At 56.6% G+C, this 24,063-nt stretch overlaps 1 protein-coding gene and 1 long non-coding RNA gene across 8 annotated transcripts in view; one reads left to right on the top strand and one right to left on the bottom strand.

Annotated features, from left to right (window-relative positions):
- The window catches only part of LOC308489463, a 13,652-nt gene extending 9,827 nt beyond the window's left edge, over nt 1-3,825 (bottom strand). The window contains exons 1-2 of one of the 2 annotated variants that reach the window (XR_013992102.1): nt 3,714-3,825; nt 1,978-2,074 (exon numbers count right to left, since the gene is read on the bottom strand). This is a non-coding gene — a long non-coding RNA (uncharacterized lncRNA). Of the gene's footprint in view, nt 1-1,977; nt 2,075-2,994; nt 3,048-3,713 lie in introns of those variants that run through there. The other variant, XR_013992103.1, reaches the window with a different exon arrangement.
- On the top strand, nt 3,526-24,063 carry LMTK3 (lemur tyrosine kinase 3). 6 transcript variants are annotated; one of them, XM_081030613.1, is made up of 17 exons: nt 3,526-3,634; nt 3,780-3,826; nt 5,531-5,643; nt 6,523-6,656; nt 6,922-7,072; nt 7,549-7,625; nt 8,088-8,206; nt 11,379-11,466; nt 11,825-11,973; nt 12,314-12,398; nt 12,473-12,594; nt 12,754-12,903; nt 13,372-15,899; nt 18,452-18,861; nt 20,127-20,262; nt 20,451-20,591; nt 23,553-24,063. In XM_081030613.1, the coding sequence occupies exons 3-17, from the start codon at nt 5,568-5,570 to the stop codon at nt 23,567-23,569; spliced, it is 4,383 nt and encodes a 1,460-aa protein (XP_080886739.1). In that variant the 5' UTR covers nt 3,526-3,634; nt 3,780-3,826; nt 5,531-5,567; the 3' UTR covers nt 23,570-24,063. The 6 variants fall into 6 exon arrangements, with proteins under 6 accessions (XP_080886739.1, XP_080886742.1, XP_080886741.1 ...); XM_081030616.1 differs by having other exon boundaries at nt 3,527-3,634; nt 5,568-5,643; XM_081030615.1 differs by having other exon boundaries at nt 3,578-3,826; nt 5,568-5,643.

The following is a 24,063-nucleotide window of genomic DNA, read 5'->3' as shown; positions in this document are numbered from 1 at the left end:
AATATTCAGAGCTCACCATAGTGTTCCTGAGTACAAACTCAGCTTGCACAATTCCATCAAGGTCAAAAAACACAATATCACCTGATGGCACTCAGCAGCAGCATTCACTGTATTTTTTAATCATACCTCGTATAATCTGTGGCCTTTTGTGTCTGGTTTCTCTAACGTAGCATAATGTTTTCAAGATTCATGCATGTTGTAGTATCTATCATGAATTCATTCCCTTTTGTGGCTGAATATTCTGTTGTCTAGATACACCACATTTAGTTATCCATTCATCAGCTGATGGATATTTGGGTGGCTTCCATATTTTGTTTATGAATAATGCTGCTATGAACATTCACGTACAAACATTTGTGCAGACACATGTTATCATTTCTCTTGGGTAAATACCTAGGAGTGGAATTGCTGGGCCAACTGGTAACTCTGTGTTTAACTTTTGGAGGACCTGCCAGGCTGTTGGGTTTTTTTGTTTTTGTTTTTTTTGTGTGTGTCATAGAATAAGTGTTTGTTATAAGAGCACCAGTGGTCTGAGAAGGCAGAGGGTTAACACCTCCAAAAACTGCCTTCCTGCTATACTGTTTTTGAAAGGGCCTGCACTGTTCCCACCAGCAAAGTCCAAGGGTTCCGAGTTCCCCACATCCTCCCTGACACTTGTAATTATCCTGAAGCTATTTGCTCCTCTCTGCCTCCACTGCCAGTCGCCCACTTGAGCTGCCACCATCTCTCATTTGGACCATTGAAATCACCTTGTCCCTGGGCTCCTGGCTTCCACCCTCAGTCTTTCCCCACACCACAGGCAGAGGGAGCCTATTGGCACTGAGGTCAAATCCTGTTCCTCCTCAGTTCAGAACTCTTAAATAATTCATTGGTTGAGAATACACCCCAACTCCTCACCATATGGCCCACTGAGCCGACGCCTGCTCATCTCTCTGACATTACTCATGTCCCTGCTTCCTTACCCATTCAGACACAGCCACAATAGCTGTCCAACCTCAGAGCCACCCCTAGCACTGTTCCCTCGGCCCCTGTACTCTTTGCCATGCTCTCCCCCTACCTCTTTCTTTCCCTCTCAGACCTGGACTTTACTGTCACTTTCTTAGAATAGACTCCACCTGACTCCTCCACAGCCTAAATCACACACCCCTGTCTTCTCCCTCGTTGCATTTAGCATCATTTGAAGTTGCATATCTATTTGTGTGACGGTTTGCCCAATGGCTACCCCCACCTCAGGCATGGCTCTGTAAGGGTGGGTGAGTATCAGTGCCTGGCCTGCAATGAGAGCAAACTAAATATTTCTTCTCATTTCACCCCCTCAACGGCTACCTCCTACCTTCCTCTTTGCACGTGCAGTTCCCTCTGCCCAAACACACCATTGTCATTGTTCCCTCTTTTTCTCTGGCTGATTCCCATGAAGGCTCAGTTACATGTCACTTTCTCTCAGATAGTATTTCTGTTTTTATATACATATATAGCCAAAAATAGTATCCACATTTTAAGAAAGAAAAAAACTATTAAAATTGTAATACTCAATATATACTGATAACAAAAGATGAATACAAGTCACGTTTGACTTCTGCAATTACAAGAGGTGCTCAAAGTGGTTCCCATCAGCGTCCAGACTTCTGATTACGGCAAACTACTGCTTGAGTAACGTTGACCAAAGTGTCCACTTGTAGACATTTTTTTGGCACCCCCAGTATATGTTGTGATGAGGACATACATAGACACAAACAGCAGTTCTCAAATCTTTATACTTTCAAAATTATTAAGGACCCCAAAGGGCTATTATTTATGTGGGTTATGCCTATCAAAATTTACCACTTTAAAAATTAAAACTGATACATTTAAAAATACTTAGTTATTAATGTACTTTAAAATAACAATAAGCCAATTGCACTTAACATTTAAACCTATTTTAATAAAAATAATTTTTCCAAACAAAAAATTTGGTGAGAGGCGTGGCATTGTTCTTACCATTTTGCAAATCTCTTTAATGTCTGGCTCAACAGAAGACAGCTGGATCCTTGTAGCTATTTCTGTGTTAGTCACCATACTGCATGCTGTGCAGCTTCTGGAAAATTCCAGCGTACACTCATGAGAAAAGGAGAGTGAAAAAAGCAGGTAACATCTCAGTGTTAGTATGAACATAGTTTTGATCTCTCAGATCCCCTGACAAAGTCTTGGGGACCCCTACGGGGACCCTGAACCACATTTTGAAAACCCTCTGACAGACAGATCCACAGTTGTGAAATCAATAAAGCTCCTAAAACAAAAAGTTTTATCATAAGTTTGGAGGTGGAACTTGACCTAAACAGACACTCAGCCTTAAATGATTTATCTGCCGTCCATAGATTGCACCACAAAAATATTAAAGTGTTGGATGCCAGCCAGGCTGTCCCAGAACAGAAGAGGGCTACTCAGAATATACAGTATATGATCCTACGGCTTTATTAAAATCTAAAAATTCCCAAATCTAAAACACATCTGGCCCCCAGGGTTTTGAATAAAGGACCTATCAGAAATAAAAGTTCTCATACACGGACATTTCCCTTACAGTCAGCATGCACTCTGCTATGTTCTAGCTTATTCTATTTTACTATTCAAAAAAAAAAAAAATATATATATATATATATGATCGTAACCCACAAGTTTGAAGTCACACCTCGGTAATGACTCACTGCTCATAGTTTGAAAAACTCTTAGTGGACCTTCGGCGAGCCCCTGTGTCACCCTCACCCCCAACCCAGGAAGGGCAGGGAACGCGTTTGATTTGTTCCCTGCTGCACCCCCAGGTTCTGGCACAGGGCATGGCTTAGCCCATAGCAGACGTTTAATAAAAGGTGAATGAATAATGATAAAAGAGCGAGCCAGGGACAGAGTTAGGACTGCAATCCTGTCTATGCCGTTCCCTATAACTCAAGAATTCCGCCCACATCATTTCCAAAGACTGTGGCAGCGGACACCCCCCACCCCCACCCCCGCTCCAACTACCTTCAACCAGCCGCTGCTTCCTCCCGGGGAGATACTTAACCCTGCTCCGTTCTGGACGAATCAGGACTACATTTCCCACAAGTCTCAGGGCTGGGACACTTCCCATAAGCCTCTGCCTCCACCAAGTTCTTTGCCCTTCAGCCGCAGGGGCCGCTCAGTGTTTCCCCAATTCTGTTCTACCTGCACAATGGTCAGGCTACCTGCAGCCTTGGTCCCGGCAACCCCTCCCTCGTCGCGCAATGAACCTGCTTCAGTTTCTCCAATAACACCCCCGAGAAGCACCTCTCGCCCTTCCCCTGGGGCCCCTGATGGGGGTGGGAGGTGGGGGCTGCGCACTGCGGGGTTTGTGAGCCGCCTGTCCTGGGCGCGCCAAGAGGCCAAGGCTGCGCGTTTTGGACTCCTGGGGGTCTTGGACCCCTGGTGGGGGGCAGGGACCGGGTGCCGGGAAAAGGGTGTCTGAGTTGCCTCTGCGCTGTGTTGTGAGGCTGCGTCTGAGATGCGCAGCGCCGGTCGGGAGGGACGCATCGCAGGTGCTCACCGACCGCGCAGACGTCCGCACGCAGGGTGGGAGTCTGTGCTGCCGGGTGTCTGCGGTTCGGGATGCTGTGGGGTGCGGTGTGACCCCCGAGGCGGCGACCTGGCACGTGATATGTGTGTCCTTGTCTTGTTTTGTCTGTGTCCCAGACAGACCCAGTTCCAGTCCCCACCCTGCCACTTACCGGCTGCATGCCTTGGGGCAGGTGACTGCACCTCTCTGTGTCTCAGTTTCCTCATCTGTACCATAGGGATGATAAAAATACCTGTCTCAGAGGGCTGCTGTAAGGATTAAAAGGTAATATGTGTAAAGCGCTGAGAACAATGCCTGGTGCAGAGTAAATGCTCATAAGAATAAATACATAAAATAAAATATGATCGTGTATTTTTGTGTGAAGTGTCTGGCTGTGTAATGGCTGTGTAACTTCTTAGGAAATGTGGGTATTTGTGATGCGTGTCTACGTCTTCGTATGTGTTGTGCATTCTGGTATGTGTTATGTGTGCTGTGTGTATTTGTGTATGTGATGTGTGACTACGGTGGAGTAATATGTCTTTTGTAACCTTTTATGAAATGTGTGTATATTTGTGAAGTGTGTATCCATGTGTGTTTATGTGATGTGTGTATCAAATATCCTTATGTCTATGTATTCGATGTGTGTGCTTGTGTTGTGTGTCTGTGGTTTTGTATGTATAATGGGTGTGACTGAGTATATTTACGATATATGTCTATCAGTGTGTGATGTATTTATATGTATTTATATGTATTTTTATGTGTGATTTGTATAGTTTTGTATGCATCTGTGATTCTTTGAATGTGTTGTGTGTGTCTATATCCATGTATGAGTTGTGCCTGTCCATGTGTTTCTGTGTGTATTCAGGTGAGTGAAATGTGGGTCTGTGTGAGAGATGTGTATCTTTTATGTCTCTGTCTATATATATGGGCTTGTATGTTGTGTTTGTGTGTACTGGTGTATGTGATGTGCTTGTCTCTCCATGTATCTGTTGTGTGTCTGTATGTATTTGTGTGTGTGGTATGTGTGCATGTTGTGTGTCTTCGTGTCTCTGAAAGTGACGCCTGTGTGTATTTGTGCGATGTGCATGTTTGTGTGTATCTGTGTGTGATGCTGAGTCCATGGGTGTTCTTTGTTACCCATTTGTCTGTGTGTTTGTGACTGTGTGCCTCAGCATGTCCCCGTGGTGTCTGCATGGATCTCTGTCTGTGGCATGCGTGTCTGTGTATTTGGGACTTTACTTGATCTGTGGCATGTGTGGTTGTGATGCTTTGCCGTTCCTGCGTAGCCCGGTGCATCTGTGCCGGGGGACGGCCTGCCTGTGCGTTCTCAGTGCAGCCCATCATCCTCGCGTCTTTGTGTGTGACGTGTACGTGTCCCCGTCTGCCGATGGCTGTCCACCTTTGTATATGATGTGCTTGTCTATGAGGGTCTCTGCGACGTGTGTCAGCCATGTGTGGGCTGCGTATGCCTGCCTGACATCTGCATCTTGGCGTGGAGCACACGTGTCCGTGCTGGTGGCATGTCACAGTGGTGTCCGGGCCAGGCACTGTGGGCCCTGCACCCCCCTCCAAGGGTCTGCTGGTCCCTGTCTGTCCCTCCTCCTCCCCTCCCTCCTGGCAGCCAATGCTACTGGGGAGCCAGTTGCCATGACGACGCTCCATCCTCCCTCCTCCCACCCTTCTTCTGACAGGCTCTCTGCTCCCCCAATCCAGGCTGCCCTCGGGGGCGGGGCCCTCATTCTCGCCCCCCCATCCTACCCTCTCCCCCCAACCCCAGCAACCCCGGCTCCCCAGCTCCTCTCCTCTGTCCTCTCCATCCCTTCATCTGTCTGCCCCTTCAAAGAGGGGGAGGGGGGTACCTGAGCCAGTAAGCAGCCCCTCCCTCCCCCTGTCCTGCATCTCCTGCCCCTCTCCTGGGCTGGGGGGAGGCCAGGGTCGCGCGGGTCCCCATGGCTGGGGGCTGAGGGCCCGCCCCCCCCTCCTCCCCAGCCGCCACCACCTCCACCTCCTTTCCATCCTCGGCAAGATGCCTGCCCCCGGCGTCCTCATCTTCCTCGCGGCCGTCTCTGCCTCCGGCTGCCTGGCGTCCCCGGCCCACCCCGGTGAGTCCATCCGGCCATCCGGCTGTCCAGCGGCCCCCACCCTCACCCCGGCCTGCCCGGGAGTCTGTCCGCGGGGCTCCGGCTCCATCACCTGTGTGCATGTCTTCCCGCAGTCGAACCAGGGCCTGGGGAGCCGAGGGGATGGTGTTTCTGTCAGCAGGGCCTGTAGGAGGAAGGCTGGGGGCTGGGTGGGGAGGGGGTCCGTTTGGGCAACATGTGTGTGTGCACGCATATGTGTGTGCAGGTGTGTGCAGGGAACCCGTAAGGACGGGGCCTCTGGGAGAATAGGGGGCCGCGGGGAGGAATACTATTTCTAAGGCGGACACAGCTCTGGAGGCTATCTCTAGCTTTGGGGAGACCCAGGGCTCGCGGGGTTCCCTGCTCAGGGGCTTGGGTTGGGAACAGAGGACATGTGTGTGCTCCAAGCGTCCTTAAAAGAAACACGCCTCAACCCCTTTAACGAGGGGGTTCCAGCATGGGGCAAGAATCCTCTTCCAGCCTGCAGTTAGGGGTTCATCCTCTTCCCCAAACAGGGGATAATGAGGCTGTCGATGGGAGCGTATTGTAAATTCTGGGAGGTCCAGGCTCCACTATTACTCCTCCTTCCCTCAATCCTCACTGGAATTCATCCAAGACTGGGGTGATGTGATGGGGTGGGGGGGTCCCCAGCTTGGGGCGAGGAGACCCCACCCCCAACCACCTGAGAAGGCTCCAAACTACAACTCCCACAATGCTCTGGACCATCCGGCTCCTCTGACAAGGGGCCCCTGGTTACTGGGCATCATGGGAGTTGTAGTCCAGACTGGCCCGGATGGAAGGGGCACGAAGTCCGGGAGACGGGCTTGAAGCCGGGACGCCAGCCCAGCCCTGTGCCCACAGATGGATTCGCCCTGGGCCGGGCCCCTCTGGCTCCTCCCTACGCCGTGGTCCTCATTTCCTGCTCCGGCCTACTGGCCTTCATCTTCCTCCTCCTCACCTGTCTGTGCTGCAAACGGGGCGATGTCGGCTTCAAGGTGAGGTGCATGATAGTGTTCAAGGTGGGGAGGAAGACTCCAGCAAGGCCTTTTCCCCCAACCCAGGTGGTTGGTGAGGGAGAGGGGCAGTGAGTCCGAGTCCGAGAGCTCCTTTGGTCCTGAAGTCATGGCAAGATCCGGAGGCTTGGGGTGGAAATTGGGCTGCGGGAGACAGTCGTAAGAAAGATGGGAAGACCTACTGATAAGAAGGATGCTGGCATGTCTCAGCCCTGTGTTCTCCCCTCCTCACCCCTTCTGGCCCCAGGAGTTTGAGAACCCTGAAGGGGAGGATTGTTCTGGGGAGTACACTCCCCCAGCGGAGGAGACCTCCTCCTCACAGTCGCTGCCTGATGTCTATATTCTCCCTCTGGCTGAGGTCTCCCTGCCGATGCCTGCGCCGCAGCCTTCACACTCAGGTACTGCCTGGCACCCTGACTAGGATAGTATGATCCTGAGAGTCTTCCCTCAGGGGCCAGGGAGCTGAGGCCCCAGGCAGCCAAGGGGAAAGGTGGGGGTAGGAGCCCCAGAATCTTGACCCTAGAAGGAGTCAGAGTAATCTTGGTGGAAGAGATTGCTTAATCCAAAACCAGATTTGGGGATTCTTGTGAGGCAATCAATGGTGAGGGAAGCCTAGATCTCAATCTCGGAGACAGCCAATGGCAGACTGAAGTCATGTCATAGGATCTTGGGATGCCAAAGGGAAGGAAGTATTGGGTGCTGGAAGCTGCAGGCAGCCAATGAGGAGACTGAGGTCCTATCATTGGAATGTTGGGGACAGCCAATGGAAAGAGATTGGTGTCTGCTTTTACCCCAGTCCCCACTAAGTTGGGAGGTGTCAGTGGCACTTGGAAAGGGAGAGAGGCTCAGGGGCCTCCCCCTTTTGCCCCCCCAGACATGACCACCCCTCTGGGGCTTAGCCGCCAGCATCTCAGCTACCTACAAGAGATTGGGAGTGGCTGGTTTGGGAAGGTGAGTGGGGCTGGGGTGGGAGGCAGGGGTTCCATACAATCTGGGGCTGTGCTGCTATTCTGTGTCCATCCCCCCTGCTCCCACCACTTCTCATCTGCCCCCCACCTCCTCTTGCTGCCCCCTCAGCCCACCATCACCCTCACCTCTGTCCACCTCTCACCCACTCCCGCCCACCTCCATCCCCCCACATCTGTCGATCAGCGCCTACCTCCTCACTCCATTGATCACTCCGCCTCGCCACCCGGCTCTCCTCGCGTCCGTCTGTCCATCCTTCCATCCGTCCCTGCATCCACCGGACTCTGGGCCCGTGAGTCTCTCACACCGCATCTGGTGGGGGATGAGGGTGGTGGGACATGAAGGGAGAGGTTGGAAAGAACAGGGAAGTCAAGGTGGGATGGAGGTGGTCCCTGGGGAGGGGTCTGGGGAAACCGCAAGTGGTGACTGCTGGGTCCCCTGGACCAGGTGATCCTGGGGGAGATTTTCTCCGACTACACCCCAGCCCAGGTGGTGGTGAAGGAGCTCCGAGCCAGTGCAGGGCCCCTGGAGCAGCGCAAGTTCATCTCGGAAGCACAGCCATACAGGTAAGGTGGACGTGGGCCCTGGAGGCCCCAATATCCAAGTTTGTGCCTCATGAAAGTAACGTTTGGGAGTGGGGGGAGTATAGTGTGGGGTCGAACATGGGTTTGAATCCTGGATCTACCTCTTCCGGGCAATGCCACTCAGTAAAGAGAATTTCCCTTTCTGAGCCTCAGGTTCTTTCTTGGGACAGAGCCTGGGACGTGAAATGAGAGGCAGGAAAAAGAGGGCAAGGGGAGGGCACAGACGCTGAGCTAGAGACCTGCCCTCTCTACTCTGAACATCAGTATCTTCAACTGGAAAGGGAGTCCAGAAAGCCTGAGGGTTCTCAGGTAGAGGACAGCTGAGAGGATGTGAGATTACTGTGTTGAGCACATAATGGGGTGGGGTACATCCCATTACTGTGTTGGGGTACACCCTCAGGTTCCTGCTTTCTGGATGAGGAAGAGTGGAGTCAATCACAGGCCAGTGCCCTGAATAGGCACCCAAAATGGCCAGAGCAGATCCCCCCACTCGACTGGGAGGTCTGGGAAGGCAGGACCCTGTTCCTCCCCTCCTTGGTCTCTCTTTCACTCTGATATTTACTAGATAAGTGCCATGTGAGGTAGTAAGTTCCCTGTCATGGAAAGGGTGTATAACAGAAAGTTTAAAAGTGGGGTTTACCCCGAGAGACCCAGACATTGGACTTTATCACTCCCTTGCTCTAAAACCTCCCATGCCTCCCTATTGCCCACAGGACAAAGTCCCACTCCTCTGTACAGCCCACAGGCCCTGCATGGCCTGACCCGGTTCCCTTCCTGCCGCTGGAGCCCTGCTCCAGGCACCCTGGCCTTCTGACCCTCCCACATATCAGCCTCTTTCTTGCCTCAGGACCCCGGCCTTTCCCCCCTGGCTTGTCCTTGCTGTTCCCTCAGTCGAGAATATCACTCCTGACTCACCCAGCCCCCACCTTCGGATGGGGTACTCCCCTTCCTCAGATTTCAGCTCAGAGGCCTTCCCTTACACACACACACACACACACAAACCCCTAAGGCAGGCCCTAGAATTGATCCTCCATTGTATCAATCACATCAATTCATGTGTTTTCTTCATAACATGTATCCTAGTTTGTCAGTTTTTCCATCTGCTTAGTTGCCTATTTGCCTGTCTCTCCCTAGGTCTGTACTGGTAACCACTAGCCACATATTAAATGTATGTGAAATAACATGAAATCAAATTAAAAATTCATATCCTCATCTACATTCGCCACATTTCAAGTGCTCAGTGGTCACATATGGCCAGTGACTCCCATGTTAGCTCGTATCTAGAGCACGTCCACCTTCATAGAAAGTTCTGTTGGAGAGTGCAGAACTACACTCATGGCTCAGGTTCCTTCTTGTCACCCAAGCACAAACGCCATCGGCCCTCAGTAGACTGAGCGAACCAGAGACAAGATCAAATCCCAACTCTGCCACCATTCCCAGCTGTGTGACCCTGGGCAAGTCATTTTACCTCTCTGAGCCTCCATTTCCTCTGGATCAAATGGGAAACTTCATCCTGCCTCACAGGGTTGTTGGGAGGATTTGATAACAGAAGTGGCTGGCCTTGGCTCAGAATAGTAGGTGTGCAGTGAACCCAAGTTTCCTTCTACATCTGCCATCCTAAATCTCCTGCATTGGAGGCTCCAGTCATTTTTCAAGGCCCAGCACATGCCGCATGCTTAGTAGAAGCAGGAGCGGGAGGCACTGTTCTCCCAAGTGGAGAAGTTTGGAGTGCAGGTAGTAGACGGCTGGGGCCGGGCCACTGGCCCTGCAGTGCACCAGCAGCCCCTGCTTTCTGCCGGGCCCCAGAAGGAACATAACTTACTGAGCCTCTACCCTGCACCAGGCTCTGGGCTACAAGCCCAGATTGTTTCAGTCTTCCCACAGGCCCCCAGGCGAGGTCGCAAGGTGAAATCCTTCATTCCACACATTTTTTTTTTTTAAAAAAGATTTTATTGGGGAAGGGGTACAGGACTTTTATTGGGGAACAGTGTGTACTTCCAGGACTTTTTCCAAGTCAAGTTGTTGTCCTTTCAATCTTGGTTGTGGAGGGCGCAGCTCAGCTCCAGGCCATTGCTAGTTGCAGGGGGCACAGCCCACCATCCCTTGCGGGAGTCAAACCCACAATCTTGTGGTTGAGAGGACGCACCCCAACCAACTGAGCCATCCGGGAGGCAGCTCAGCTCAAGGTGCCGTGTTCAATCTTAGTTGCAGGGGGCACAGCCCACCATCCCTTGCGGGACTCAAGGAGTTGAACGGGCAACCTTGTGGTTGAGAGCCCACGGGCCCATGTGGGAATCGAACCGGCAGCCTTCAGAGTTAGGAGCATGGAGCCCTAATCACCTGAGCCACCGGGCCAGCCCAATTCCGCACATTTTTATTGAAAACCTACTGATCTAAGGCACTGGGGACACAGCTATGTGAACAAAACACCCAAAATCCTTGTTCCAGCGGGGCTCGCTGCCTAGAGAAAGGAGGGGGCATCTCCTGGTGTGGTGGGTCAGGGACATTGCTTGGAGAAATGATATTGAAACTAAGACCTGAGGGATGAGGAGGCCTGATGAGGGCAGGGTGTAATCCACAGAGAGAACTGTAACTGCAAAGGCACCTAAGCAGGCAACTGAGTATTTGGGAGAGGCACACCAGGGTGAGAGGTGGTGCTGGGGAGGGCAGTGGGGCCAGCCAGGGGCAGCAAAACCCAAGGAGCGAGCCAGGCTCTGTCTGGGAATGCTGGAAAGCCATGGAGGGCCGTGAGCGAGAGAGGGGCCGGTCAGGGCCAAACTGAAAGGGAGAGACACGAGGCAGGAAGGTGGGGAGGGGGCTGAGAAGACAGGCCAGGATGTGACGAGGAGGCTTGAGCTGGAGCTGGGAGGAGAAGAGGGGATGGGGAAGCGAGGTTTGGGCGGAGGTGAGGAGGAAGGAGGGGCAAGGAGTCACCTGGGGGGTCTGGCTCTGGAACTGGGGGACAGTGGGGCAGTCCTGAGACTGGGCGTGCGGAAGGGGTGTGTGTGTGGTGGGGAAACCTGAGGTAAAGAAACTGAGAGTAAAGAGACTGAAGCAATAGTTTGGTTTTGCTGGGCGGTTGGCATGGGACAAGGGGGCTGGGGCTGGATGGAAGGGGCTATTTCCTGACCTAGTTCCCCCCCCCCCCCACCAGGAGCCTGCAGCATCCCAATGTCCTCCAGTGCCTGGGCGTCTGTGTGGAGACACTGCCTTTTCTGCTGATTATGGAGTTCTGTCAACTGGTGAGGGTCTGTGGGGGAGGGTGGAGTGGGGAGCTGGACTGGTGGGGGCGGGGGATGCCTGGGCTCCTAGGAATCTTTGGCAATAACATCATCATCACAGCGACATCTGTGTGATAAGCGCTAAGAGTTCCTGGGCGCTGACTGTAGGTGAGCACTCACTCTACTGGTGTGGGGCGCACTGAACTAGCAGGCGAGGTGAGTGCTCTTATTCCCCCCTTATAAGCAGCAGGGGGAAACTGAAGCTCAGAGGGGCCGCCCAGAGTGCAGGGGCTGCCCCCCTCCTTGCCTCGGATTGGCTGGATGTGTGGATGCCTGGGAGGGGCTGGTGGTACTGACCCCTCCCTGCCCTTTCTCCCAGGGGGACCTGAAGCGTTACCTCCGGGCTCAGCGGCCCCCGGAGGGTCTGTCCCCTGAGCTGCCCCCTCGAGACCTGCGGACACTGCAGAGGATGGGCCTGGAGATCGCCCGGGGGCTGGCGCATCTCCACTCCCACAACTACGTGCACAGGTGGCAGCTGGGGAGGACTGTGGGGGGGCACTACTTACCTTAGAGGAAGGAGGCCAGGCTGCGGGGTGGGAGGTGAGGCCACAGCGGAGTGGCTTAAGGAGTGGAGAAAGCCTGAATCGCAAATGCAAAAGGAGAAAACTGGAGGGGTGTGGAGAGGAGAGGCGGGGAGTCAGGAGAGGGGAGGAGTCAAGAGAAGGTGGAATCAAGGAAGGTGGAATCGGGCCGAGAGGAGTGAGGGAAAGGAAAAGGGCGGGGCTTGGAAAGGGGAGGAGTCTTGGCCTGGGGGTGGGCTGCCCCATGCCTCCCCCTCCTCATCTGGCCCCCCGTCGCCCGCACCCAGCGACCTGGCCCTGCGCAACTGTCTGCTGACCTCCGACCTGACCGTGCGCATTGGAGACTATGGGCTGGCCCACAGCAACTACAAGGTGAGAGCTGTGGTCTCTCAGGGCTGGGGGCGGTGGGGGTGTCCCAACCAGCCTGACCCTGCCCGGCCCCCCAGGAGGACTACTACCTGACCCCCGAGCGCCTGTGGATCCCTCTGCGCTGGGCGGCGCCCGAGCTCCTTGGGGAGCTGCATGGGACCTTCATGGTTGTGGACCAGAGCCGAGAGAGCAACATCTGGTGAGGGGCCTGGGCGGCCAGGGGCCCAGGAGGGCAAGGCAGGAGGAAGGGTTACAGGTTGTCACCTAGTTCCACGGATGGGGAAACTGAGGCCTAGAGGGGAGGCTCCCAGGTGGGTCAGGGTGGGGCTCTGACCTCTCTGCCCTCTGCTCCCTGCAGGTCCCTGGGGGTGACCCTGTGGGAGCTGTTTGAGTTTGGGGCGCAGCCCTACCGCCACCTGTCAGATGAGGAGGTCCTGGCCTTTGTCGTCCGCCAGCAGCACGTCAAGCTGGCCCGGCCCAGGCTCAAGCTGCCCTATGCGGACTACTGGTGAGGGCAGGGCCTGCCCCAGACCCCAGACATTCCACATCCCCCAGAGGGTGGTCCCAGAACCCCCCACCTTTCACACACCACCCGCAATCTCACCACCCCTTCTGGCAGCATCTGCTACGTGGAGGGGGGACACTGAGGCATGGAGTGACAGAGCTGGTGTTTGAACCCGAGTTTCTATAACCCTAGAAGACCCCTGCTGCTTACTTATCTCTGACACCAGCACTGGTAGCCCAGAGTAAGGCTGCCGTAACCATCTCTTCCTCATGTCGGCTGTACCGTCCTCCCTTTCTCTAGGCCCCTAGCCCTCTCTCTCACGATCTATCTCCGTCTGGATCTCTGTGTCTCTCTCTGGGTCTTTGTCCCTCTGTGTTTGGGTCTCTGGCCCCCCTTTCTCTTGGTCTCTGCCTGCCCCCAGTGCCCCCCCACCCCATGAGCCCTACTCTTGCCTCCTTCCTCTACCCCCAGGTACGATATCCTGCAGTCCTGCTGGCGGCCGCCTGCCCAGCGCCCTTCGGCCTCTGATCTCCAATTGCAGCTCACCTACCTGCTTTCTGAGCGGCCCCCGCGGCCCCCACCCCCGCCACCCCCACCCCGAGATGGTCCCTTCCCCTGGCCCTGGCCCCCAACCCACAGCGCACCCCGCCCAGGGACCCTCTCCTCACCGTTCCCCCTTTTGGATGGCTTCCCTGGGGCTGACCCTGACGACGTGCTCACGGTTACCGAGAGCAGCCGTGGCCTCAACCTTGAGTGCCTGTGGGAGAAGGCACGGCGGGGGGCCAGCCGGGGTGGAGGGGCGCCCCCCTGGCAGCCAGCCTCTGCGCCCCCAGCCCCCCACGCCAACCCCTCTAACCCTTTCTATGAGGCGCTGTCCACACCCAGTGTGCTGCCTGTTATCAGCGCCCGCAGCCCCTCCGTGAGCAGCGAGTACTACATCCGCCTGGAGGAGCACGGCTCCCCACCTGAGCCCCTCTTCCCCAATGACTGGGACCCCCTGGACCCAGGAGTTCCTGCTCCCCAGCCCCCCCAGGCTCCCTCTGAGGTCCCCCAGCTGGTGTCTGAGACCTGGGCCTCCCCTCTCTTCCCTGGACCCCGGTCCTTCCCGGCCCAGTCCTCATCATCAGGCAGCTTCCTCCTGAGTGGCTGGGACCCAGAGGGCCGGGGTGCTGGGGAGACCCTGGCAGGAGACCCTGCCGAGGTGCTGGGTGAGCGGGGGGCCGCCGCGTGGGCTGAGGAGGAAGAAGAGGAGGAGGAGGGCAGCTCCCAAGGAGAGGACAGCAGCAGCCTTGGGGGTGGCCCCAGCCGCCGGAGTCACCTACCCTGTCCCCTGTGCAGCCGCGAGGGGGCCTGCTCTTGCCTGCCCCTGGAGCGGGGGGATGCTGTCGCTGGCTGGGGGGGCCACCCTGCTCTTGGCTGCCCCCACGCCCCCGAGGACGACTCATCCCTGCGGGCAGAGCGGGGCTCCCTGGCCGACCTGCCCATGGCCCCCCCCTCCTCGGCCCCCCCCGAGTTTCTGGACCCCCTCATGGGGGCGGCGGCGCCCCAGTACCCCGGGCGGGGGCCACCTCCCGCTCCCCCCCCCCCGCCGCCACCTCCCCGGGCCCCCGTGGACCCCGCCGTGTCCCCCGACCCCCCTTCGGCCGTGGCCAGTCCCGGGTCAGGCCTGTCATCTCCGGGCCCCAAGCCAGGGGACAGTGGCTACGAGACCGAGACTCCTTTTTCCCCCGAGGGAGCCTTCCCAGGCGGGGGGGCAGCCGAGGAGGAAGGGGTCCCTCGACCACGGGCTCCCCCCGAGCCCCCCGACCCAGGAGCGCCCCGGCCGCCCCCAGACCCGGGTCCCCTCGCACTTCAGGGGACCCGGGAGAAGCCAACCTTCGTAGTTCAAGTGAGCACCGAGCAGCTGCTGATGTCCCTGCGGGAGGACGTGACAAGGAACCTCCTGGGGGAGAAGGCAGCGACCCCCAGAGAGATGGGACCCAGGAAGGTGGGGAGAGGCCCCGGGAACAGAGAGAAAGCCCTGGGCCCGAGCAGGGACCCCACAGTCCTGGGCAACGGGAAGAAAGCCCCAAGCTTGAACGAGGACCTGAGCGTCCCCATGAACGGGGTGACAGTGTTGGAGAACGGGGGACAGAGAGCCCCGGGCATCGAGGAGAAGGTGGCGGAGAATGGAGGCCCAGGGTTCCCGGAGAGAGAAGAGAAAGTGCTGGAGAATGGGGAGTTGACACCCCCAAGGAGGGAGGAGACAGTGTTGGAGAATGGGGAGCTGAGGTCCCCAGAGAGAGAAGAGACAGTGCTGGCGAATGGGGGACTGACACCCCCAAAGATGGAGGAGACGGTGTCAGAGAATGGGGGACTGAGACTTCCCAGGAACACGGAGAGGCTGCCAGAGACTGGGCCTTGGAGAGCCCTAGGGCCCTGGGAGAAGATGCCCGAGAGTGGGGGTCCAGCCCCCACGATCGGGGAGCCAGCCCCAGAGACCTCGCTGGAGAGAGCCCTCACGCCCAGCACAGTGGCCTTGCCCCAGAACGGAGGGGAGACAGCCCCTGGCCCCATTGGCCAAGCCCCCAGGAGCGGGGGGCTGGGACTGGGGACCGAGAGGAGAACCCCCGAGACTGGGGGGGCATCGAGAGCCCCCGTGGCTGGGAGGCTGGACCTCGGGAGTGGGGGCCGAGCCCCAGTGGGCATGGGGATGGCCCCAGGCGGCGGCCTCGGAAGCGGCGTGGACGCAAAGGCCGGATGGGTAGACAGCACGAGGCCACAGCCACCTCCGCCTCTGCCACTGGAAGCACAGCCGAGGAGGCTGGAGCCAGTGCTCCAGAGAGCCAGGCCGGAGGTGGCCTCCGAGGGAGAGCCCGGGGTGCCAGACAGCAGGGCCGGCGGAGACATGGCACCCAGCGGAGACGGGGACCCCCCCAAGCCAGAGAGGAAGGGCCCCGAGATGCCACGACTGTTCTTGGACTTGGGACCTCCTCAGGGGAACAGCGAGCAGATCAAAGGTGAGGAGGCTGCTGGGAGCATGTTGGGGGCCCTGGGAGCACAGCTGAGATTCTCGGGCTCCTGGGTAGCAGACAGGTCAGGCTGGCCATAACAGGTGCAGACACTACCTGGGCTCAAATCCTGGCTCTGCCCCTCCTTAGCGCTGTGACCTTGGGGAAAAGATCTTCTCTGTGTCTCAGTTGCCCCATTTGCCAAAAAAAATGGATGACAAGGATAGCACCTACCTCATAGGGTTGTTGTGAGGATCAGAGTCAGGACTTCCACAGCCTTTGGCCCAGTGCCTGGCACTCTGCTTCTATTATTGCAATTCACATAAACCAGGGTCTCAAACTCTGATGTCCATGGGGGCCAGACAGTATTGAGGAATGGATGAAAGAGGATGGGAGAGGTAGGGTGGGGAGTTGGGGAGGAAATGCAGCCATTTCTCAGCTCCAGTCAGGAATGCCCACCCGGAATTGCCAAATCTGTTTTTCCCTTTTAAACCAGAGTTTTGAGTGTTTTAAATGTTGAAACCAATTCAAACGAAGCTTATCTGTGGGCTGGGCTGCCAGCGTGTGATCTCTGGTTTCAACTTCCCAACAAGCTGAGGCATGGAGTGTGCCAGGTTCTGTGAGGGGGACCCAGGGATCCTCAGGCCCTGTCTCCATGGTATTGGTGACCTGGAAGCTGAAGAAATGCCTCTTCTGGAAATTGAGTTTGGGTCGGAACACAGGAAGTGTTCTGTCACAGAGAGAGGACGATTTAAGAGATGATAAAAGGAGAGTAAAGATAAATGGCCCTATTTAGATGTAGACATAGGGTCTGTAGTTCCACCAGAATCACCTGGAGTCCTGAATTCCGTAAATACTGGTATGAAAGTTATAAATGACTGGTCCCTGTTTTACATCAGCAAACTGACAGCCACACTTGAGGGAAGGTTTCCATCTCCATCCCCCAGAGGAGCCTGTGGCTCAGGACAGAAAGGTCAGGAAGGGGGCTGGGCAGAGAACTTTCCTTCCTCAAAGTTCCTGGTATTAGAACACTACCATCAACTTGAGGCTATTGGAGGAAGCTTGCTACCATCTATGTCAGGAAAGACCAGCAGCATGTCAGGGGATGAGCAGCTAAGATACCTCAGAGGATCTGGGGTGGGGTAAGGGGGTTGGTGTTGCTGGGTGAGAAGAGGCTGGGAATAGCCTGCTTTTTTTTCTTTAACCAGTGAACTCCTACTCATTCTTCAAGACCCCACTTAAATTGCTCCTGCCCTGGGAAGTCTTCCTGTTTTCTAAAGGCTGTCATCCTGTCCTTCCTCTGTGTACCCACAGATGGCTCCCTCTATACTGCCCCTTCCCCACCCCATCACCCTGAGATGGGTGGTCAGGGAAGGCCTAAGTATGGAGGTGACTTTTGAGCAGACGTGAAGGAAGTAAGCCACGTGCATATCAGGTATAGGGCACTAAGACAGGCACTAACTAAGTCTGTTCAGGGAATAGCAAAAGGCAAGTGAAGCTGGAGGAGTGAATGAGAGGGGGAGTGTCCTGGTCCACATCCCTCTTTCTCCCTGCCTCGCCCTGATCCTCCTCTCATCCCCACCATCACCCCCACAGGGCCTGGCACACAGTTCACTTATGCACTAATGGAGGAATGAGTGGCCCCTGTCCATTTACCAGTGAGGAAACAGGCTCAGAGAGGTGGATCTGCTTGCCCAGGGACACACGGCAAGCAAGCAGGGTAGGCTTGGGATTCAAAGCCAGGTTTTCTTCTCCAGGGATCTAAAGTCCTTCCCCCCAGCAGGTTGAGACGAGGGGGTCTAAGGGCAGGGAAGGGGACCTGGAGTTGGTTAGACACCCCCATTTTGTCTGGTGATAGAGGGCTGGAAAGGGAAAGTGCCTTGGTCAACACCACAGAGCAGGGAACATTCATTCATTAATCCCACAAATATTGACTGGGTACTTCTGTGTGCTGGGGGATATAGCCATAACCAGCAGTACTCAGTCTGCTCTGTGGCAAGGCAAACATTAATCACATCACCACAGAAACGTTGTTATATGCTGACATATAACTTCTGCTCAGGAGAGGTGCTTGGTGCTATGGGGTGCAGAGTAGGAGGTCTGGCCTGATGACCTCCTGGGAGAGTTTCTGAGGCTTTGAAAACCCAGACAGAACAGGAAGATGAATAGGACCTGAGTTAGAAAAGGAAGTTCCAGGCAGAGGGAACAGCCTATGCAAAGGTTGGAGGAATGGGGAGGTGATCCATGTAGATGGATGGAAGTCAAGCCAGAATGAGGTGAGGATACAGCCTGGCGAGGTCGGCAGAGCCTGGGCACTTGGCGGCAATGGTGGGCTGCGGGGACAAGTTGGCACTGGGGAGCAATGGGGAGGGTTAAGCACTGGAGTCAGGGGAAGATCTCCCTCTCTGCGTGGAGAAAGGCCCCAGTGCAGCCCTTGGGTTCACCAAGGGGTAAACTGAGGCCCAAATTGTAGCCCGAGATTACCTGCGGACACATAGCTAGGTGGAAGAGCATACCTCAGTTTCCCCAGGAACGGGCTCACCGGGTCTCTCCCCTCGCAGCCAAGCTCTCACGGCTCTCGCTGGCGCTGCCGCCGCTCACGCTCACGCCGTTCCCGGGGCCGGGCCCGCGGCGGCCCCCGTGGGAGGGCGCGGACGCCGGGGCGGCTGGCGGGGAGGCCGGCGGGGCGGGGGCGCCGGGGCCGGCGGAGGAGGACGGGGAGGACGAGGACGAGGACGAGGAGGACGAGGAGGCGGCGGCGGACGCGGCAGCGGGGCCCCGGGGCCCCGGGAGGGCGCGGGCAGCCCCGGTGCCCGTCGTGGTGAGCAGCGCCGACGCGGACGCGGCCCGCCCGTTGCGGGGCCTGCTCAAATCTCCGCGCGGGGCCGACGAGCCCGAGGACAGCGAGCTGGAGAGGAAACGCAAGATGGTCTCCTTCCACGGGGACGTGACCGTCTACCTCTTCGACCAGGTGCGTTGCCCCGGAGGGCGCAGGTGTCGGGGACGGGTCCACAGTGGGGCGGGGTCTTCGGGGGCGGGGCGGGGCCTGGGGAGAGAGTGGCTGGAAGTGTGTCGGGGGTGGGGCGGGGCCAGGAGGATGGACCCAGCCCAGAGCTGGGGTGGGTCCTGGGGTGAGGGCGGGGCGAGGCCTGTGATGGGGGAGGGTGGTAGAATGCGAGAGAAAGGCCTGAAGCTTGAGAATGGATCTGGAAAGGTGGACACCTGGTAGTCGGGGCGGAGCCTGGAGCTGCTAGCGAGCGACTGTTGAGACGATTGGGGCGTGGCCTGAGTGGTGAGGGCGAAGCCTAGTGAGGTTTGGGGAGGGGTTTGTACATCAGTGCTCTAGCGGTGTTAGAGGCCGAGGGCTTGGCTCAGAATGGAGCAGGCCTTACCCACTAGTGGCGGGCCATGGAGAGGCTGTAGGAAGAGCTTAAGAGATGAGACTTCTAGTGTTAAGATGGTTCGGAGTGGGTTCAGGATGGGCTGAGCTGATGAACTGGGGCGGGGCCTAAAGAGATGGGTTGAGGACTGTGCAAGTAGCGCTGGGGGTATACAATAGTGTGGAAGAGAAAAGGGGAGGTGGTGCTTGTAGACTGAGGCCGTATCTAGATGAACCTGAGGCGGGGCAAACCCCGCTGAAGTCCTGAGATGAGTGACAACAGGTTCATGAGCCTGGGTCACTATAACAAAAGGATGGGGCTTGGAGGGCTGGAGTGGAGCCACTTCGGAGGGCGAGGCTTAGGGGCTTAGGGAAGGGGCAGGAGGTGCGTGGGATGGGGTGGGGGTTTGGAGGACCATAACAGCAGGTAGTTCTGGGGCCAGAATTTAGACTCCTGCTGTCGATATCTCGGAGGTAGGTAGGGGTCACTGAGACGGAGCGGGACTTACGGAGATAGTATCGAGTTCGGGGCTGCCTTGAAAGCAGCGCTTTAAGGAGCAAGGAGAGAATTCCTGCGGTGGGCTGCTTAGCTGTGGGTGGGGCTCCACAGTCCGGAAGGCCTTAAGTGTGTGGGTGGGGACGGGGAATGGTGGTAGGAGCCTCGGGCGGGGGTGGGGTTAAGGCTGGCCTGAGACTTCAAAGGCAGATTAGGGAATCCAGTCTTTTCCAGAGCCTGCAGTAGTGAACTCGGAGGCCTGAAGCCCCAGAAATGTTAGCAGAGGGTGTTGCGTGTTGGGATGCAGTGGGTGGGATGTGACGGTTCTCCACCTCTCGTTTCCCCTAATTTGCCTTCACAGGAGACGCCAACCAACGAGCTGAGCGTCCAGGGCCCTCCCGAGGGGGACATGGACCCGTCAACGCCCCCAGCGCCCCCGACGCCTCCCCACCCCGCCACCCCCGGAGATGGGTTTCCCAGCAACGACAGCGGCTTTGGTGAGGGGCGAGGCGGGGCCTGGAGGCGGGGCAAAGTTGGGGATGGAGCTGTTGGCGCACGCAGCGATGGGCGGGGCCTGAGAATGTTGGGTCGGAGGGCGGGATCTGAAGTTGGGGTGGGGGTGCTCCAGAAGTGTCTGAGGGTCTGACCGCGTCCTCCTCTCCTCCGTCACCCCTCCTTCCGCTAGGAGGCAGTTTCGAATGGGCGGAGGATTTCCCCCTCCTGCCCCCGCCAGGCCCCCCCCTGTGCTTCTCCCGCTTCTCCGTCTCGCCTGCGCTGGAGACCCCGGGGCCCCCCACCCGGGCCCCCGACGCCCGGCCCGCAGCAGGTACAGTGCTTCCGACTCTCCGCCCAGCCCCCACCTCTGCCGATTTCTCTCTGTCCCTATCTGTCTCTCCCCACATTCTTGTCCCCACTTTTGAATTTCCCTGCCTCCCTCTCCTCGGTCTCCTCCTTCCCTTCTGTCAGCACTCTTGGCTCATCCTTGAGACTCCACCCAACTCTGGAACCAGCTCAGACCAAGTGGTGTCCGTCAAGATGAATTTGGGCACTCATACCCCTCTGAGCTTCAGTTTCAAACCCTTCTGTCAGGATCTCCTCCAAGTCTTACCCATCTTTGCCCGTCTCTGGGACAGGCTCCTGCCTGTCACTTTCGGGATCCTGACCCCACCTGCCTGCAGGGGCGCTCGTTGATCAGAGGCAGACAAGGAGAGCGAGGACACCAGTGTGCTCAAAGCTGGGTAGTATGAACCGGAGCAGAAAACAGGACCAGCGAGACCCGTAGCAACAACAATAATGGTAGCACTGCTAATAATAACAGCAAGCACTCACAGAGACCCCTACCATGTGCTTGCTACATCTTAACCCATTTAATCCTTCATGGGGTGGATTCTCGTCTGATCCCCATTTTACAAAAGAAACAACTGAGGCAGAGAGGAATGAGGAGCCAGGATAACCCGGCTGCCTGGCCTCAGAGTGCATGGCGTCTTCAGTCAGTGTTTGTCAAGTGCATTTCTTGTGGTGTCTCACGTACGCCATATCGCTAACCCTCACCACCACCTTGCGAAAGGGGCACGTCACCTTTAGTTTCTGACTGTCCCAAAGAGAAGGCCGTTCTCACAGAAGAGGAGGGCAGAGCCAATTCTCTTGTCACGGGCTATCTGCTGCCCCCTGCTGCCGTGCCAGAGAACACCCCTGGATGCCGGGTTTACGTTACCCTGGGCCAGGCAGGTGCGCGCGTGTTCCTGTTGGACAGACTGAGAAGGTAGAAGGTGCAGACGTTTTCAGGGAGGGTTCCACTCTTGCTTTCTCAAAGTTACCCGAGTCCAGGTGTTGGCCCTAACACTTATCAGCTGTGTGATATAAGGCGAGTCCATCTCCTCTGTGCCTCAATTTTCTCATCTGTAGAATGGGGGAATGATAACCGGATTGAGGGGATTACCTGGCTTAATCCTCCCCATGCTGGAAGCATGGAGCCTGATCACGAAGCAGTGGCCTCTAAACTGGTAGCTGTGACTGTGCTTAATTAAGTAGATGTTTATTGAGCACAGGCTGTGTGCAGGCACTGTGCTAGTCCCAGGATTGCAGGCTGAGCAAGATCCATGAGCCCCACCCCGCCCCACCCACATGCACTGACCCCACAGTCCCGCAGTAGTTGCTGAGAAAGCAGATGACACGAGGCAAGGGCTTTGTCTCCCCAGTGGAAGTGTCATTTAACTGGGGACTTGGAGGGTTGGTTGTTAACTAGGTGAAGGGGAAGGCGACAGTGAGCTAGCAGACTGAACAGCTTGCACAAACGGCCTGAGGCAGGAGGGAGCTTGGCCAGTTAAAGAACAGAAGGGCAGCAGTGTGTCTGGGGGTTACATAGAGGGGAGCGAGGTGAGAGGGGGCAGGGCAGACCCTGTAGGTCTTGAGGGTGGGTTGAGGAATTAGGGAGCCACGGGAGGGCTGTGACAGGGCATGGGTGGTATCAGTCCTGGGTGTAGGAGGACCCCCCTGGGGCCACCTGGGGGCTGACTGGAGGCTGTGAGGCTGGGGTCAGGGGCCAGGAGCCAGAGGTGAGAACACTCCGAGTCAAGGGCAGGAAGGACAGGTGTGAGGGCTGACTCTTCACTTGCTACATCCTCAGGTTTCACGCCAAATGTCACTTCCTCCCAGAAGCCTTCTCTGAGGACCCCATGAGGACAGGGTGGGGTGGGTTCCAGGGAGTGGGGACACCAGCCAAGTGGTGAGTCATGGCTGAGGCTTCGGAGCCAGCAGAGAAAATGACTTCACCTTTAATCACCAGGATGGGAGAGGGAGGGCCAGATCGTGCGAAACCTCAAGTCCCTTCACTCATCAACAGCTAGTCCCGCTGCAGCTGGGCTGGGGAGCTGCGGAGCCTGTCTGTTACGTAGAACCACAGTGGGGAGGCCCAGTAGGGCCCCTTTCTTCCCCAGACCCTTATGCTCAGCGTGGCCCTGCCCACTTAACAAATGTTCCCTGGATTCTGAGTGATGCCACATAACCCAGTCTCCCCACTCCTTTGAAAAGGACATGAGGGTCATGCTCCCCATTTAAAGAGAGGGAAACTTAGGCTCAGAGATGGGGAGTGAGGGCAGTGACTGACCCAGGCCACTCAGGAAAGACGTGGGATGGAGAGTGAGGGCGCCCAGTGTGCGGCCCTTGGTGAGATTCTCCACCCCACAGACCTTGATTTTCTGGATCTGTGTAATGGAACAAGGGGAATTCCTTCCACTGCGAGAGGAGGGTCATGGGGAAATTTGGTGAGAGGGTGTTTTGTGGGAGGCCCTGTGCTGGATGCTGGGCATGCAACAGTAACCAAACACAGACCTGTCCTTCCTGAGCTTCCATTCCAGAGGGACAGGCAGACAGGAAGTTCTTCAGTAATGACTGGGATTATCCCCAAGGAGAAACATGAAGAAAATTAACCATAGTGCAATGTGATAGAATGACTAGGAGGGGCGAAAGGACACCTGCTTGACGGAGAATGGCTGAGGAAGGCATCTGAGGAGGTACTTGAGTTACATGGGAAAGGCTAAGGAAAGGGGGTCCTACGCAGTGGGAACAGCAAGTGCAAAGGCCCTGGGATAGGACTGTGCTTAGAGCCTGGAAGGAAGAGTGAGGAGACCAATGTGGCTGGAGCAGAGTGAGTGAAGGGGTAGGGGATAGATGAGGACAGAAAAGGGACGGCCACAGTGAGGGCTTTGCTTTCACTCCGAATGAGCCAGAAGCCATGAGCCTATCTACCCAGGAATTCCATTTCTCTCTCTACTCCCTCTGTCCTCAGGCCCCGTGGAGAATTGACCATCCGAAGACCTGACTCCCCTGCACCCCCAGAAGAGGGGTTGAGAGTAGAATCATCTGTGGACGATGGAGCCACTGCCACCACCACAGACGCCGCCTCTGGGGAGGCCCCTGAGGCTGGGCTCTCCCCGTCCCCAACCACGTGCCAAACAGGAGGCCCTGGCCCCCCACCATCCAGCCTCCCAGAAGGCTCCCCTGACCGCCCTAATCCCCTTGGTGCCAAATGAGGCAGAAAACCCCTCTCCCCTCCCTGGAGAGCCACCTTTCTTGGAACTGAACTGAACTCTTGGGCCTGGAGCCCCTCGGCACAGTGGAGGCCTCGCCTCACCCACTCAAGGCTCCAGACGGGGGCTGTAGGCTTCGGGGACTTGGACCCCCCATATCGCGTCTCTTCTTCCCTGCTCCAGCTTGGCCCCTGGAGGGGCCTCTGGTTCAAACCTTTGCGTGGCATTTTCACATTATTTAAAAAAGACAAAAACAACTTTTTAGAGGAA

The sequence above is a fragment of the Rhinolophus hipposideros genome (assembly GCF_964194185.1).
Source record: "Rhinolophus hipposideros genome assembly, chromosome: 21".
NCBI classification, from domain to species: Eukaryota; Metazoa; Chordata; class Mammalia; order Chiroptera; family Rhinolophidae; genus Rhinolophus; species Rhinolophus hipposideros.
The sequence above is the reverse complement of the archived record's forward strand: the minus strand, read 5'-3'. Positions and strand labels throughout refer to the sequence as shown.

Excerpts from the sequence above, each read along its gene's own strand:
- LMTK3 (XM_081030613.1), top strand. The coding sequence starts at position 5,568 with ATGCCTGCCCCCGGCGTCCTCATCTTCCTCGCGGCCGTCTCTGCCTCC. Across the intron at positions 5,644-6,522 it reads GGCGTCCCCGGCCCACCCCG|ATGGATTCGCCCTGGGCCGG; the intron begins GTGAGTCCATCC and ends CTGTGCCCACAG. Across the intron at positions 20,263-20,450 it reads CAGCAACGACAGCGGCTTTG|GAGGCAGTTTCGAATGGGCG; the intron begins GTGAGGGGCGAG and ends TCCTTCCGCTAG.